The 16,500-nt window shown below is 39.4% G+C and overlaps 1 protein-coding gene across 1 annotated transcript in view; it reads right to left on the reverse strand.

Annotated features, from left to right (window-relative positions):
* The window catches only part of ADAM22 (ADAM metallopeptidase domain 22), a 114,667-nt gene that overhangs the window by 12,596 nt on the left and 85,571 nt on the right, over window positions 1–16,500 (reverse strand). The window contains exons 14-24 of the mRNA XM_054192410.1: window positions 15,592–15,672; window positions 15,312–15,362; window positions 14,964–15,027; window positions 14,337–14,442; window positions 13,135–13,251; window positions 12,266–12,434; window positions 11,173–11,281; window positions 9,985–10,075; window positions 8,629–8,646; window positions 2,730–2,830; window positions 2,083–2,149 (exon numbers count right to left, since the gene is read on the reverse strand). Coding sequence (XP_054048385.1) covers window positions 2,083–2,149; window positions 2,730–2,830; window positions 8,629–8,646; window positions 9,985–10,075; window positions 11,173–11,281; window positions 12,266–12,434; window positions 13,135–13,251; window positions 14,337–14,442; window positions 14,964–15,027; window positions 15,312–15,362; window positions 15,592–15,672 — 974 coding nt within the window. The remainder of the gene's footprint in view (window positions 1–2,082; window positions 2,150–2,729; window positions 2,831–8,628; window positions 8,647–9,984; window positions 10,076–11,172; window positions 11,282–12,265; window positions 12,435–13,134; window positions 13,252–14,336; window positions 14,443–14,963; window positions 15,028–15,311; window positions 15,363–15,591; window positions 15,673–16,500) is intronic.

The following is a 16,500-nucleotide window of genomic DNA, read 5'->3' on the forward strand; positions in this document are numbered from 1 at the left end:
AGATCATTCTCAGTCAATTTTCTCTGCTCGCAAAGGAAGTTCTCTCTCTAACCAAAGCCACTGTGCACACTCAGCAATTCTCTCCGTTCCCCGCTGAACTGGCACAGCACGCAGGTCATTCAGTGGGAGCTCTCTCTCCAAGCAGTGACAGGCTTGCCAAGCAGACTTGGACAAGCCATGAGGTCCTGTGCAACCCAGGACAGATCCCTTCAAAGAGCATTTTCCTGCCCGGCAGGTCTCTCCAGGAACGCACTCGCTGTGCTTCATCCCTAACAGGCTGCTGCACAGCCTTTGGGAAGTACAGGCCTCCTCCGTCTAGCACCAGGGCTGCTGCGGGGTTGAGAGACCGTAACAATCAGCAAGAAGGACAGCAGAGAATGAGGTGGAAATTCAGGAGCACCTTTTAAAAGAGAAAAAAAATTACAGAGAAAAAGATTTCCAACTCACACTCTCTCTGTCTACCTACTTATTTAGTGCTCCGATGTTCTCAGAGCAAATGTGTAATATACCAGCTGAGCAGCACAGAGGAAAAAATATACCCACTGGGGTTTTTTTTTTTTGCTTTTACTGAAAACAATACTCTTTCCATGCAGTTATGTTGACTCTAGGCTAAAAAGAGCTGATCTGGTTTCACTCTTTATGGACCAATTCAGCCCCGGTGTCCACCTCTGCTGAATGCCAAAATAATAGTATCATCAATTTAAACTTTTTTTCTTGTTTTAACAGATTTTGTTTAAGAAATACAATTGGAAAATGAAGGAAAGCACAGGACAATTTCTAAAGAAGAATGTGCAATCTTATTTATATTCTTGGCAGTTTGGTCAGACTAATTTTGCTTTTATAAAACTGTCTCATGCAAAGAGAAGAGAAAACAAGCAAAATAATGTTCCAGGAAGAGTTTATCAGTACAAAGACCAAGAGCACAGGGGCACTTGACAGATAAACTCCTCCAAGGGATCTGGGGCTAAAATTTCTGGTTCCGTGTCGCCATTTTGACCATGCAATGTTATAATTGCGATGTGTATCAAACTATTGTTTGTGTAACTTGTAACAGAGGGTCTTCTCTATGAACCCTTCTGAGCCTACTCACCTCAAGACAGTGCACTGCAGATGGAAGAAAAGTTTCAGAACAAACTCAAAATCCCCAAACCGAAGAAAGCAGGGCCCAGAGAGGAGTTAGCATTATTATTAGTTTCCAGCAGGGTCGGTATCAAGCCCATTTGCCCATACAGATGCAAAGTTAGTACTAATGATACAGGGAAAGGGCACTGTCATCGCTACTATGGTCAAAGAAGGGGTCATTCCTGTGTGGCGTAAGTGCTGTAAGAACAGGCCAGTGCTTGACAAGCCCAGAGATTATGTTTCGAGGCATTCACCATTCATTCAAGATAGGAGCCTGACCCAGCAGGCCTAAGTACCTAAGAAAGGCTGTTTCCCTATGAGGAGCACTGCACACATGGGCTCTTCAGTAAATGTGACCGACAAATCAATATAGAAAGCAACTCTAAGCCATACTGAAAAGCTCTGGGGATCAGTTGCTTGGTAAGGACTCTCATTACCCATTTATTGCAGGGCTTACTCAAGACTGGCTCTTTCAGGCTTACAACAATAAGCTTCAGGGTACTCTCAAAGCAGACAGATACCTCTCCTAAAACCTCCAGGCAGGTACACAGAGATACAAATCTCTAACTCTGCAATGGCCCAACCCAAGGTGAAGACAAGGGTAGGAAACAGGTTATCAGAAATTCAGTATTGAACCAGGATACACTCAGCAATGGCAGTTTACTGTAGACAAAAGCCTGCAGTGATGGTGCAGGCTGCCACCATCACTGGGAATTGCTATGGGAACCACTGTGAGGAAGCCTACATAAAAAAGAAAATTGATAGTTAATTTTTAAAGAACACATAAAAAGAGGTTGAAATACATTAGCCAAACCATTTACCAGATTATCAGCCAGCAATCAGAATGGGCCACAGAGCAAAAATGCAGCTCTCTACTTTTCAGTACTCTTAATCTCCATCTACAAAACACAAATATGAAAACTGTACTTTTTGGCTTTGCTTTTTTAAGTTCAGACTTACTCAGTTGAATTAGACCGTGGCCTAAATCTTTTGCCTCTGACTTTCTTTCTGTTTCCTCCTATATTACCTGAAAGAAATCAAAGGATAAAGACAGATAGTAAAACAACCTGAAATTCACCTGTGTCCCATGCCAAACTGTATATTCTTTTTGCATCTCCAGCAAGAGTATTTACCTCATTAGCTTTAACCATTTAACAGTCACAGGCCAGTCCCTCTTGATTTACCTCAGACAAGGTAAACTTGACACTTAGGTGATCTTTCTCTACTTTTTGCTGCAACTGTGCAGAGCAAAAAACTCTTAATTTTCAGATTTCATCTGAGAAAATCACTACACTTCAAGAAAAACACTAAACACTGCCTGATAAAATCACAGAACCTGGCAAGAGTGAATGAATAGACTTCTTCCCCTTTTTCATGTTAACTCACACTAGAGGAATGGGAGAGATTAGATGTCATTTCTATGTGCCAAAGCATTGTGCAAAAAAGGTACCTGTGTAGAGTGCTTCTAAATCCCAATTCCAGGCTGATAATAATTAGGACTATTTAGGGAGTCATGCTGCTGTCCTAAGATCAACCAAACTTTCAGCAGAGTAGCAATGGCCCAGAGGCTGGTTTCGACTGCAGCCAGCACAAAGGTTTACACTTACCTTGCCAAGAATTACTCCTAGGCCTCCCATTTTCACAAATGTCTGAAATATGTTTTGTGTCTGGGATCCTTTCACTCCAGGAATGAGACAATCCATTTGACCTGGAATAGGAGGGCTCAGATGGGGTTATTGTTAAGGGTATTGTCTCACATCAATGTTAGCTCAGCAGTTCAGAGAGCCACATGCCCAAGGCCAGTGACATAACACAGCCTAAGGTCTGTCTGCACTAGTGGAGCACCCAGGTTTTGTGGTTAAACCCTGCAGTTACACTTTGCCAAGTGTCCCTGCAGTGGTTTGGTGTGGCCACGTTCAAGAGCCAGGCTTTATTTAGCACTGCTTTCTCCTGCGTTTAGTGTGCAAACCACAAACACCAGCACTCACCAGATTTCCAGCTCTGCCCCAGTCCTTTAGGTGGAAGACGTTCTTCCAACTGTGCTCATCTCAAGGTCTTTTTTCCTCACGTCCCACCTGCAGGCTGCCCACTCCCTCCTCACGCTGTTGCAGGAAAGCTGGGACTGCTTCCCTCTGCCCACTGGGACGAATCTCAGGGGCCCAGGAGTCTGCGATGAACATCATCCCTCTCATAGCTAGTAGTTCCAAGTGGAGGGGTAACTCTCTCTTATTTTTGCTAATTTTGAATTTTTATTTTATTTTGTCATCTAGTCACTACAGTATATAATTTTAATGCCAAACTCAAAGCCAAAACCAGTCTTTTTATCTAGGTGCTTGATGCAAACTTAAGTTTTTCTTTCTTCTTGTATTGCCTCTAAGAGCCAGGGATGTGCGTGGCAAGGTCCAACACATGGGGTTTTGCAACAGGCTCCCTCCTGTTGAACTACAGATGCTGCTCAGCTGTTTGCCATGAGATCTACAAATCTTACCAAAGGAGAAAACATTAGGAAGTTGAAAACTGGTGAGAATAGATGGCTTATTTATTACAAAGAAGTTTTGCTTAAAGGATCTATTGCTGTAGTTTTTAAGTCTGAATACTCTTGCATTTTTCAGTCTCTGCCTTCCTTGGAGGACAGGCATCTCACAGATACTCTTCAGTTTTCAGAAGACCACGCTAATCACAGCCACGCTGAATTAAGTCCAGGGTTTCATTAATTCAAACTTAGTTACAGCACGAAAGGTCTGAGAACCAACGGATCCATTAACAGATTTTTAAATAATTTTCTCCTCCTAATGGTCTATTTTCAGGTTGAAGAGTGTCTTCCTATATACTGGGTTTGGCGTTTGGTGTTTCATAATAGCAAGAGTTATCATAAAATTATCTCTTAATCCTTGAACATCCTAATTCTAACACTTCATAGTGCTTTCCTGCATGGAGAAGCCCAGCCAGCTAATGGCCTGGACGCTCTAATGTCTCCCAAGAGATGTCATCCATATCTGCACACAAAGCAAACCAAAACCAGCCTGAAAGGTAGGAAGTAACACTCTGGGCATTGAAATGGAGGGTTTGTCAGACTTACGTTTCCAGACGTTACAGTGGCAAAACATACCTCAACTGGTGGTGGGGAGCAACAAAACTCTCTAGTACAGACAGACCTTAGAAGCCAGTAGCTCATTGGAACAAATAATAAACATAGATACATGAAAGAAATGAAGTATGAAAAGAAACATAGATACTGAATGAAAGAAGAAACACATTAAATGATATTAATATAAAAACAAACTTTTTTTCTTAACTGGTATTTGAACCTGCTTACACAAGCTATGAAAATTTGCTTCCCCAAGACTTTTTAAAAAATTTTATCCAGATAAGATTCTCCAACAAAACCAGTGCATCATTAAAGGTTAACGCTTGCTCCCTGAAAAACATAATCTACCCATTCACAAATTTAAAAAGCTAAATTTAAAAATTAGAAATCAATTAATTATACACTACTACAGTTTTCTTAATAACATATTCACTAGAATAGACTGAATGAAGTTGCATATAGGATCAAGCTGCTATACCCAAATAGCAAACCTCACTGCAAATGTATCCCTTCCATAAATTTCTCTCTACTTTCAGTGAAATAACAACAAAGAAAATGGCTTCATCAACTGCACAGTTACAGACTGCTCAGCGAGACAAGAACTGAGAATTATGAAGCAGTTCAGGATTGTCCATCCCTCCTACGATATAGTGCTTCTCATAAATTGTTTTGAAGTGCTAGCTGGAGATCTGCATAATTAAAGGATCTCTAACTGCAGAGGGATGGTGAGCATTATGACCTATTCACCTTAGCAATTACAAATGACTCTCAATGCTTTTCAATGAATTTTCCATTTTAAAATGTTGTTGGGTTTTTAAAGTAACTGGAACAATAACAGAATTAGCGAAATCAGATCGAGGGCAAAATCTAATGCCCTCCTTGGTTACTCATAACAGGAAGCACAAAACTACAGAAACTCTTTGTAGAATTATTTTCTAAGATAACACTTAGTGTACTAGTCTAGCAAGTGGAATAAAACGCAAGCACCACCGTCTTTAATGTGAGACAGCAAGAATATTATCCAGAACTCCAGGTCCACTCAGTGAATTAATGACACTGACAAATAAAGATATAAAACCAACATTTATATTGAACAGTTTATAACTATTATTGAAGCAAACAGGGTTCCTTTTCTTTGATTACATGACCATGACTAAAAAAATTGTGGTTATTTATTTAAATTTTTTTTTGAGCCAGCAATTATTATTAAAGTCTACTTGAAAACAATTCTCAAGCAGGGAGATGATGAAAATTTGATTAACCAAAAATTGGTTTGCAATGGCCTAATTGTAATAATTAGCAGCTCAGGACACATGAGAAAAATCAGTAATCAAAGCACAAAGGATGCTATTTCAAACATTCCACAAAGAAAGAAGAAAGAATCAAACCTGCTGCAAAACAATGAAATGTTCTGACTAATGGAATAATGGGTGATGGAACAGGCAGAAATCTGAAAATGCGACAGAAAAGCAGACCTCTTCTTAGAACTAGATGCAGAGTTTGTGCTGACTCCAGGAGGCATGTCGCTATAAAAAGAGTCGGCCTCTCCAGGCTTTTTTACATAATCTCCCTGGGGTATTTGTCTAAAGTATAATAAACATCGTAGGGTCAGAAAATGTGACAGGCACCAGCACGCACACAAACATGCACAAACATTAGTTTAAAAGCAAGAGGCAAAGACAGCAATTCTTGAGGAATCCTGTTAACCACACACAATAAACCTATTAATAAATAATTCAACCATCTCAGTGAAAACTCCCACATGCTTCTGATATGTGCAGAAAAGTGGATTATGTGGTTTTGGTAAGGGAAAACAAGGAACATTTCACTGATAAACTCTGATCACAATTTCCAAAGTGAATAGTTTGTGGTTCTTGAGACATTGGATAACCAAGTTCAGACATTTCAAATGGCTCATGACACTGGTTGCAAAAACCATCCTCAGGTGCAGTGTAAGTACTGCGGCCTGAGCTGAAAGCATACTTGCATCAAAAGGAGTTCAGGAAAAGTGAATTCTTTTTTCCTTCTGAGGTAGATGCTTTACATTTAATGTTTGTGACCATTATTGAATTCAAGAATAGCAACCTGTTCAGTTGCTTAAACCTCAGGAGGAGAAAAACCTCCAGTTTATTATTAACTGTTTTCTTGTGCAGGGGAACTAATGCCAGTGTCAGAGGTTCTCAGCTACTCCCGATTACCACCATACATATCTGACAACAGCTTATCCTTTTCCAGTACCAGAAGCTCGGTTACGGTGCATAAAACTACCTTTGCATTAGAAAGTTCCTAATCAAATTATGGAACTTTTTTGCTGATGGCGAGTTTGTTGCCAGCAGAAAAACTGCCATGCAAACATTCCAGTTACAGTTCCATCAAGTTGAAAAATCCTCCCTAATACAAGTAGCTACTTTGAAAGTTGGCTATATCATAATACCAAGCAACTTAACTATCTGTTCAGCCTTACACTTTCCAAGGCCCTTTTGCTTCATTCTGCCCCTATTAAGATGCGCATTTATCAGAAGGTTGATTCACATTCAGATTGTGTCCAACTACAGACCCGAACTGGGCTCTCTTCATTCCATATCTGAATTTTTAATGCTTCTAAAGTATTTAAAATATATAATTATATGGCACATAAATCATTAGTGTAACAGAGTACTTCCACAGTATTTCTTCCAACACCTCTCGAGTCTCGGTTCTTGTCCCATTCCTCAGCTGGTACATAGGTGTGTTCACAGTTGACTCAGTGTTGGCAGCTCTGCTCCCCAAGGTTCCTCCAGCAAACTGCTCTCTTGCTATTCCGTCAGAAATAACTTCTGCCATGTAGCTGTGCCTTTTAAGCCACACTATCCCAGCTGACAGAATCCTTGCTAAGTGGGTCCTTTCTATTACTTTCAGTTTACTCATTTCAGTTGCTTAGTACTACCAAATATCATTCCTTATGTAGTGCTCAAAAATACCTCAATGGCTCGTTTTTATCTTTTTTTAAGGAGCGATCATAAACTATTTAAGAAAAAAAAAAGGATACTCTGGACACTCTGATGGATGTCTGTTTTTTCCATTAATGGAGTACTCCTTGTACACATCCAAAAATACTCTATTTAGAAGTCAGCCTACAGAACTTCATTTTCTGCATGAAGGAGATTTAGCTACTAAATATCTCCACCATCTTTAAAATGATGGAGCCCTCCATCACCTTCAAAAGCCTTAGCTTATAGTGGTTTCCACTCTGCCCATGGCCACTGACTGCAGACTCACAGCTCTCTGTCCATATACTAATTTTTGGAGATGAGGGAATTTTAAAAAGTCAGATTCTCTAATATTCCAATGCAAACATGCATGTGGCTTTCTCTTTCCATATTTTGAGGTTTTGGCTACTCTGTCCTCAGACAGCACTGAAACATCCACAGTAGGGTAACTTGATGGCCACATTAGTCTGCACTTATAGATACACATTGCGTTTCACTAAGCAGCACCAAACCCTGAAATTCTGGCTTCCTTGTGCTGGGTGACTTTTCCTACCCACCAACCTCTCCGTAAGGCTTGACTTCAATTATTTTGCCTTTTGCCTGTTACTGTTCCTGCCTTGTAGTACACGACCAGCACTTAGCAGTGCTTTTCTGTTTTTGGCAAGTATTTTGAGCCAGGCAGAGAAAGCGCTACAGATGTTGGGGAAATGGAGAACAAGCACAACGAGTATCGGCAACAAACGAAGCAGCAGCTTGACCAGGAGGCGGTGATACAGGCAGAAAACAGGGGAATTTTGAGAAACCCTCGTATCTGCGGGAGACTGGTAGAGGAAGGAGCCAAGCCCTTTCCAGAAGACCCATCTGCCAGGCAGATGACTGATCAAAAGGAGGTGGTCTTCTAGGAGCCAAACCCAACTCACTAGGAACTTTTTGAGTTTTGGCCACAAGCTTGAACTGGTGAAAGCTCAGCCCTGTGCTGAAGACTTTAGCTTCAAATCAGTCGAGCAGGGTGGCGAGAAAGAATGGGCTCTTCATTCACACAACAATTTCACTGCATTGTATTTTTAACTGCAAAGAAGTTCCAGGAATGAATTTGTCTCAAAAGGCTTCTGAACATCATGTTAGTATTAATTATTCAGTTCTCAGCCTCCTAAGAACACTTTCATCACTAATAGCAAATTTTCAGTCTCTCTTATTGGAAATATTCTCCTGTTTTCCTAAATAAAATAGGCTATCTCAGAAGGAAACATTTTTGCTAGAGTCCAGTGAAATCAGGATTTCAAGCAATGCATTTATAGAATAAATACCAATTTCATATATTCAAGCAAAGATTCTTTAAAATATGATAATTCATCACTCTATTTTCTTTATAGTATGTAAACGAGCAAGAGAGAAGAAAAGCTATTTTCAGAGGTTTCTAAGATACATTCCACTACTTTTATCACATACCTCTGTCTTCTGTAGTTTCTTTCCATACAAAGCGAAGAGAAAGAAAGAAAGAAGAATGAGTTATCAGTATGCAGGTATACATGGCACCAGTAAGAGAAAAAAAAAACATAAGGAGAAAAGCAATGTATGCAGAATTAAATTTTTTCTCAAGATATTTCTACAGAAAACACTTCTGAAATAAACATACTAAATCAGAATAAACAAGGAAAATATATTCATGTTGATGGCTAAAGTCAGTGTGGAGCTGGAGGTGCAGTTCATGATGAGTTTAAGCATATTCATTGTGAAGCTGCTAGTGAAAGGTGCACTCTTGCCCTCCATCTCCAAAAACTAATACCGCTGGCTAGATGTCATCCCAAAATGAGCCCTTAACTTTTGAAGAGGTACTCAAAATAGAAGTCCAGATTTTCAGACACTGACAGAAGCTGAGGGCAATACACCAAGATAGCATAACCTACTGCTTTACTATCCTAATCTTCATGCATTTTCCAAATGCTTCTTTCCTTACTTATTTCTGAGCTGCCTTCAGCCTACCTCAGTGTAACAAACCAGCAGGGGATGTGCCAGTTCGTTATGCCAAATTGCTGGGGCCGTGTCCCAGCTACACCACTGCCTGCAGCTGAACCTGCCCTGCCCTCCATGCACACCAAGGACCTGTGGAGGAAGGACTTCAAGAGCCAGTCTCACCCAAACACAGGTGACAATGCAAATACCTTGAATCTTTTTTTAATACATGTAAAAAACCTAAATCCCTCCGGTTTTAGAAGAAATTCACGAAAGGAGAAAAACTGAAAAAGATCAGTCAGGCTAAAATGATCCACTTTGCCTCTCAGTGAGCAGAACACTGACAGCTCTGCACTAGGAGAGAACTTGCATCTTATTTGCAAATCACAGATCTCTCTCTCCTGAAAAATGTGCCTGAATTAATTTCAGGTTAAGCTGACTGAATATAAACATCTGTTTAAGGAAGCCTATGGTTAAATGCTTTACCGATGGAAGGCTAATCTTGCTAAATTCAATTTGTCATTAGGAAAGATTTATAACTGAATCAGACTGTATTCTTGTATTTCCTTTGTTAGATACAGTAAAATCATAATCTGATCATCTACAAAAAAGAAAAGAAACAGCTAAATAAGAAATAAATTTCAAACCTGGATCAAGCTCTCCAAAACCACATACACATGTACCAATTGCTTGAAAAATGCTAATACTATAAAAATATCATTGTATAAATAAATATTAATCTAATTTGGATTTTTTAGATAATGTTTGAACTATTCTTTTCATAACATAATCAGCTATCAGATGAAATAAACATGTTTTTAAACTGTATTAAGAAGAACACAATTTACTTACTTGTAACCCCAACCAGTTATTCCTAAAACGAGAGCCAACACTAAAATGGTGCCAGCAATAGCCCCTATTATTATATTTGTGCTAACAACACCTGGAAACACAAGAAAGGGGAAAAATATACAGGGTTTTAGGAGAAAAATATACAAAAACAGTAAATGCACTGCCTTTCAAAAACCTTCTTGGACAACTTGCACTAGACTGATTAATTGTAACCAGTGATATAATCTTGAAGTATAGCATGGACATAAAAAGATCATTTGTAAATCAAGCTTTGACCTCTGTGTCCACTTCCCTTAACTGAACACTTGATACATGGGAAAGCTGGGCCTGGTTTGCCAATATAACGTTATCAATATTAAAGTACTGCAGCTTACATCCTTATAACCTGTCTGGCAAATACATGCTTGCACTGGAATAAAAATGACTTACTTTGGTTTTGCTCAAATCCCTTCCATAGCTGAATATACTAACCAAAAGAGACATTCTGGAAGATGGTAAAACTGTCCTCCCACAAGGATTTATCACATAAAACATTTACACCCTAATTTTTCCATAGTATATCTTTCTCTTGTATGCAAGCATAATCACGGAATCACGGAATTTTTCAGAGTTGGAAGGGACCTCTAGAGATCATGTAGTCCAACTCCCCTGCTAAAGAAGGATTGCCTAGAGCACATTACTCAGGACTGCATCCAGGTGGGTCTTGAAAGTCAAATATGAATAAAAACCTTCACTCAAAAAATGTAAAAGCCTAAAATTTGTGTGCGAGCATTCTGCATACCGGCCATGTAATAAAAAATTGACTCTACAAATAAAAACCAAACATGTAAGCAACATTACCTTTCCATCAAGATAGGAAAAGCCCCAGTAACTCTTAGCTTGTCCTAATCTATCAATACACTTAATAAGGCCACTCAGATGATTGGGACAAGCAAGGTACAACGGGACACACTGGTACCAGTCCCAAGAGGTGTACTGAGTGCTCGTGAGCGGCACCACTCGCTCAGCCCCAGGTCTGAGACCTCATTCACAGAGTCCTTCTGCTGTGGGAGGAAGGGAAGGGAATGAGGCTCCTAACGGTGCATCGCGTTGTATGCTAACTGAAAGAGCAGGAGATCTAGTTTTGCTTGGTGAACCTTCCTCAAATCCAAGCTTTTCCAGTTACTACTAAATATTATAACAACATACCTTTATTGATGGCATCTTTATCAAAAAATATATCATCTTTGATGCGAGAACTGCAGTCATCTCCTCCCCAGAATCGGTCACAGACACACTTTATTTCATTGCTACAAACCTGCGGCCAAAAGTGTAGCTCAGAATAAAGTAATGAAATTAATCTATTCCCATAATTAATACCTACAGTATAGGTACAGTCATATAGCACTTATTTTGACTGCCTGCAAAATTTTGTAAAACATTTTTAATAAACATTAATTTTAAATTGATATATTAGGTATAAATGTATTAAATCTATTACTAGACTTTATATATAAATACATGTGATATGTATTAGGTACAGTAATATATTTTAACATAACATATATTTAATAGAGCCATTTATAATTGCTTTGGGAGACTCTGAACCTCAATTATTTTATTTTTCCAAAATATTAGGAAGCAGTTAATTTCAGATTTAAAAAGAAAAGGAGTTTTAACACAGTGTAAAAGACGTTGAGAGAGAACAACTCCTTTGATCTCAGCTCAGCTGCAGGGGCCCGGACACTGTTTCAAACTCAGTGAGGGACAAGGGGACTCGCCAGGGCCACAGCAAAGCCATAGGCTGTGCACCAAGCAGAGAAGCTGCCACTAGCCAAGAGCCAGCTCACTGCCCTCTCCTCTAGAGCAAAGTAACTCTCAGCCAACAAAATCCAATGACCTTAAGAATCTTCTTGGCTGTTGACACAATAAAGAGGGAATTAAAAAGAGCATCTGGAAGAACGGAGACCCAAGTTTCTCAGTTCATAAAACTTTTATATTCTCCAGTGCGTTGCCTGAGGAAATACCAATCAAGTTAGCAGAAGTGATAGCAAAAGAATTGAATGATAAAATTTTTGTAAAAGTAATACATACTTACTATGACTCATTGTTTAAGATGCCTGGACTGATATGCATTTTGTTTACTTATGTGCCTCTCCCCCCTTTCCTTTTCAAAAGCTTCTCCAGTATAAAGACTTCTAGAGTCACGCTGGTGGCTTCCTGAAAGGTCTAGCTAGTACACTACACAACGCCAGGTACTCAGCAACAACAGAAAAAATGATTAAGAAGTACGAGAACATACACCATGTCCTGAACAAATTTGGGTGTCTGTGGTGCCTGGGCAGGTGCTGAAGTTGAAGGCCTCGGTGGGGAGGCAGCGATGCTCGAGGCACACCATGTTCGGCCCACATGGTGTCCCATTCTCCACATAGCCCAGGTCTGTCTCCTCATCGAGCTTCACGTGGCCGCCACTGCAAGACAACCAAGAGGATGCCAGAGACTCGTGCCCTGATTAGATGGGACTGCTTGAGAAACTGTGCTCTGGGCTATGCCCTTCATTTCTGTCTGCATTATACAATGTCCAGAACCAGGAAAGAGCAAGTATTGGCTTATTAATCTCACTGGCCCTAATGTGAAACAAACCAAAACACAGTATATCTACATCAAACAAATGTTAATGGTGAAAACAAAGACCTGTGTGAGAGCCGGTGTTAGATAAAACACTTAGTTTACTTGTGTAGGACTTTATTTCGTCACTGTGTGAAGCTATGAGAACACACCAGGTCTATAATTGGGATTCAGCTAACATATGGCAACGTATTAAGCTGCCAGTTAGCTTTGGCAGTGCAGGCATATGTCTAAGTATTTTGAGTACATTAAGTACTTTACAAACATTAAAGAATGTAAAATCAAGAGGCCAGAGAAGAGCATTATGACTCTACAGGGAAAATTAACTACTATGCAGAGGGAACTGTAAAACAGCTGCGCTCCCCTCCCCCCAGTCAATTTCCTGAAGCTTAACAAAAATTGAGCGGGAATAAAGGTTATGTGTTAATAGGAAAAAAAATATTTAATGGAAACAGTTGTTCTCCACTTAGGAATGAGAAAGCTGCTTTTCTATGCAAGATGGATATTGACTGTCTCTGTTCTGTTTTCAGGATTTCCAATTACCTGCAATTGTAGACTTTTCCAAACTGCAAGATTGACGATGTGATCTCACCATCAAGTTCTCCAAGCCTGGGCACACTGGATATATTGGAGCACAGAAGGTATCCACAAAGCACATCCCTGCATTGACAGAATAAATGATACTCACCAAAAAAAATTAAATGAAAATGGACGATCAAAAAAACGTAGGTTTCCTCACTTGCTTTATAACATGTTTGTTATTCCTTGCTTTTCTCCTACTGACAGTAACTCCCATAAATAATGTCTTGTTTCCCAAGAAAATTATTCTTCTTGGGGCTTAGACTGGGAAAAGTCTCTTTTTTATGATGTATTATCAAAAATACCCTGAGTAATAGCAATCAGGGAGCTGTCAAGAACAAACCACATCAAACTGATTTAATATCTTATTAAGATACAGTAACTGGCCCATAGAGGAGAAGCAGCAGATACTGGCTTTAAACAAACTCTCATATGACACATACGTAAGGGAACTAGAGACACCAAGTTTAATTCAACTGTTGAAGAGAGTTTACAACTCGTGTGCAGAGACTTGTGTGCTGTCAGAATAGAAGCATCTGGTCTCTCTCATATTACTCATGAATTTGTAATGGAACAAAGGTAAGGTTATCAAATCTGCACAGAAAGGTAGGAAAGGACATTAGTTCACCTGTAGGCAGGATTAGAATTTTAACGGCATTGACAGAATGGAGAACTCATCTGAAAAAACAGTTTTATAAAGACTAGCAAAATGTTCATAAATAGGCAGAAATAATCAAATGCTTAAATAAAGAATATGAAACAATGGTTTAGGCAGCAACTTGAAGGAAAAGATGTGAAAAGTTACAATACGATGAAAACTGAACACAATTTAGCAACGTAATAGCACAGACAGCGTAAAAGGTGAACACCCCACTAAGACGTGAAACCACAGGCCACTCTTCTCTGCATTGCTAAGCCTCACCAAGAGTACTAGGACCACTTTTGGTCCAAGTGCACCCAAAGCTCAGATGGTGCTCTGTTCTCAGAGATCATCACCTCTCAACACTCTGCTCCCTCCAGAATTTCCTTCACTAAGGTCTGCCAAAGAAGGTCAGGAAACATCTGATCCATACAGAGGCTTTTTGAGCCTCTTCATAACAGCTAAAGAACTAGATCGGGGATAAAAAAAACCTCATACTAGTTGTTTTCTAAATGGATCAACTTACTGTTTATTGCACTGTATCCAAGAGTCTTTGTCTCTTCCACAGTTTCCTTTCTCAGTCCCTTCAATGTTCAGCTTCTCATAGCAGTACCTGTCAGCAGCTGTCACTTCTGAAAACAGAAACAATCTCTTCTAAGATGATGAAGGCTTTGAAAAGCCAGGTCCTGGGAAATGGGGATGTATAATCAAAGCAAGCAGAGCTTCCCAATCTGTGAACTGCAGTACCACGGTCTGCAGATGGCCTGTGAAACTATGCACAGTGTTCTCAATGAAAAGTTTTATGTTGGCACCACAGGACTGTTCTAAAATTTTGTTCAGATTGACCAGGGTTTATTGATCCAAAATGTCCAAAAGCCACTGAAATAAAGCAATAAATGTAAGTATAGGTTCCCTAGGTGGTTATTAATGAGAACTTAAACCTAAGACTTCAGAATAATCACCAGTAAGTTAACCAACACTAGGGAAAGAGCTGGAAAAGAGGATGTAAACACAAAAGGAGGGGGGGAAGAGAGGGAGGGACATATTGTTTTTAATTGTTCTGAGTATGTCTCTTCCATAATTTTTCTTAGCTAAGATAATCTTTCAAGCCACATGAACAACGACAAACTTAGAAAAAATCACATTCACTCACTTTCACCCCAGATATATTTACACTGCCGGTCCCTGGTTTTACATCTTCCTCCAAAACAAATACCCTAGAAAGAAAGAAAAGATACAGAAAAAGTTTCAAATAACTTATTTTCCAAACTATGTATTGGTTTAATATACAGATTTGTCACATGCTTTCTACTGAGGCAACTAATATGTGATTCTACTTTCTCTTCATTTAAATGCTTAGCTCCAAAATATGACTAGCACCCAAAACTCAGGAATGTCAGCAGTATTGTCCCAGGTGACTTCCAAAGATCTTAAACCGAAATCTATAAAAAGCAACCTATAAAAGCAGTAAGAAAGCAAAACAAACTGACATGCCAATTACCTGCTTGTTATCACATGAATATCCATCCATTTTATGAATATTGGGAGAACACTATAGAAAGAGAAAATAATTAATAGATCATAGATCAGACAAGCATGGAAGCAAAGGATACAACAAATGTCATATGGAAAATTATTTCAGTATCATACTGTTTTTTTCAGTATCAGCAGGTTTAATACAGTTTTTATGCACCTCACTATACAAAATGGTAACGTTCATAGTGATTGAGAGACTAAAGGTGGGTTTTTTTCATCTCCTGGATAGAAGATATAAAAATCACCTGACTGGAGTTTCCTGTGCAGTTCTCTGCAATATCACAATCATTCACTGCTTCTCGGCACAAAACTCCTTTAGGTTCAAACTGGAAAAAAAGGACAGAAAATTAGTGTCTTGGTTTCTCCATACCTTGCATTAAATGCCTTTTTTTTTTTCTTCACAGTTTTAACTAAAATAAAAAATGGGAAATTTTCACGTGCTGACTGAAGTAAGAAGATTTTTCTTTCCCCACTGTGGACATGGCACCTGTCAAGCCACTGGCCATTTACTGGTGCAAGTGGTACCACTCTCTGAGACACCTCCTCCTGAGTGCCTCGAGTGTGGGGCCCAGCAGGATAAGTGCTCTCCTGGGACATAGGACCTCTGGCGTTCATCAAACCAATACTGCAGTGGCTCGCAGCATTATCTTGACCAGGTCATTGTGCCTTTTTGTGACTATTTTACTTTTCTTTATAAAACAGGGAAAGTGATCCTGATTTACTTGCTAGGGATGACGAACACTGCAAAGCTCTCAGTATAAATACTATAGTTATTACAATGCTACATTGTAGAACAGGAACTATTAATAAATGTACTGAATTCCATACAGTTTGACGCAATTTTCTAAGTGACCAGATATTTAACAATGAAAAACGTATCAGTGACCTAACTAGGCATTTGGTTAAAGACTTCTGTGCTAATTTTCAAGACCTGTAAAAGGAGGAAGACAGCCCGTAAGTGGCAATTGTTAGTGCAGATCCCTTATTTTCCCTGAAAGTTTTCTTAAGTCTGTGACACCCAGTTCATTTTGCAGCTTTGTGACTTTTCTGGAACTGTATGCACATACAGGGTTTTTTGGGGACAACTGCTAATTCCACAGCTGGTGTGAACAGGCACACGTCAGTGGAAAAGCTAGACTCTGGTACTTTCTCAG

The sequence above is a fragment of the Rissa tridactyla genome, chromosome 2, assembly GCF_028500815.1.
Source record: "Rissa tridactyla isolate bRisTri1 chromosome 2, bRisTri1.patW.cur.20221130, whole genome shotgun sequence".
NCBI lineage: Eukaryota > Metazoa > Chordata > Aves > Charadriiformes > Laridae > Rissa > Rissa tridactyla.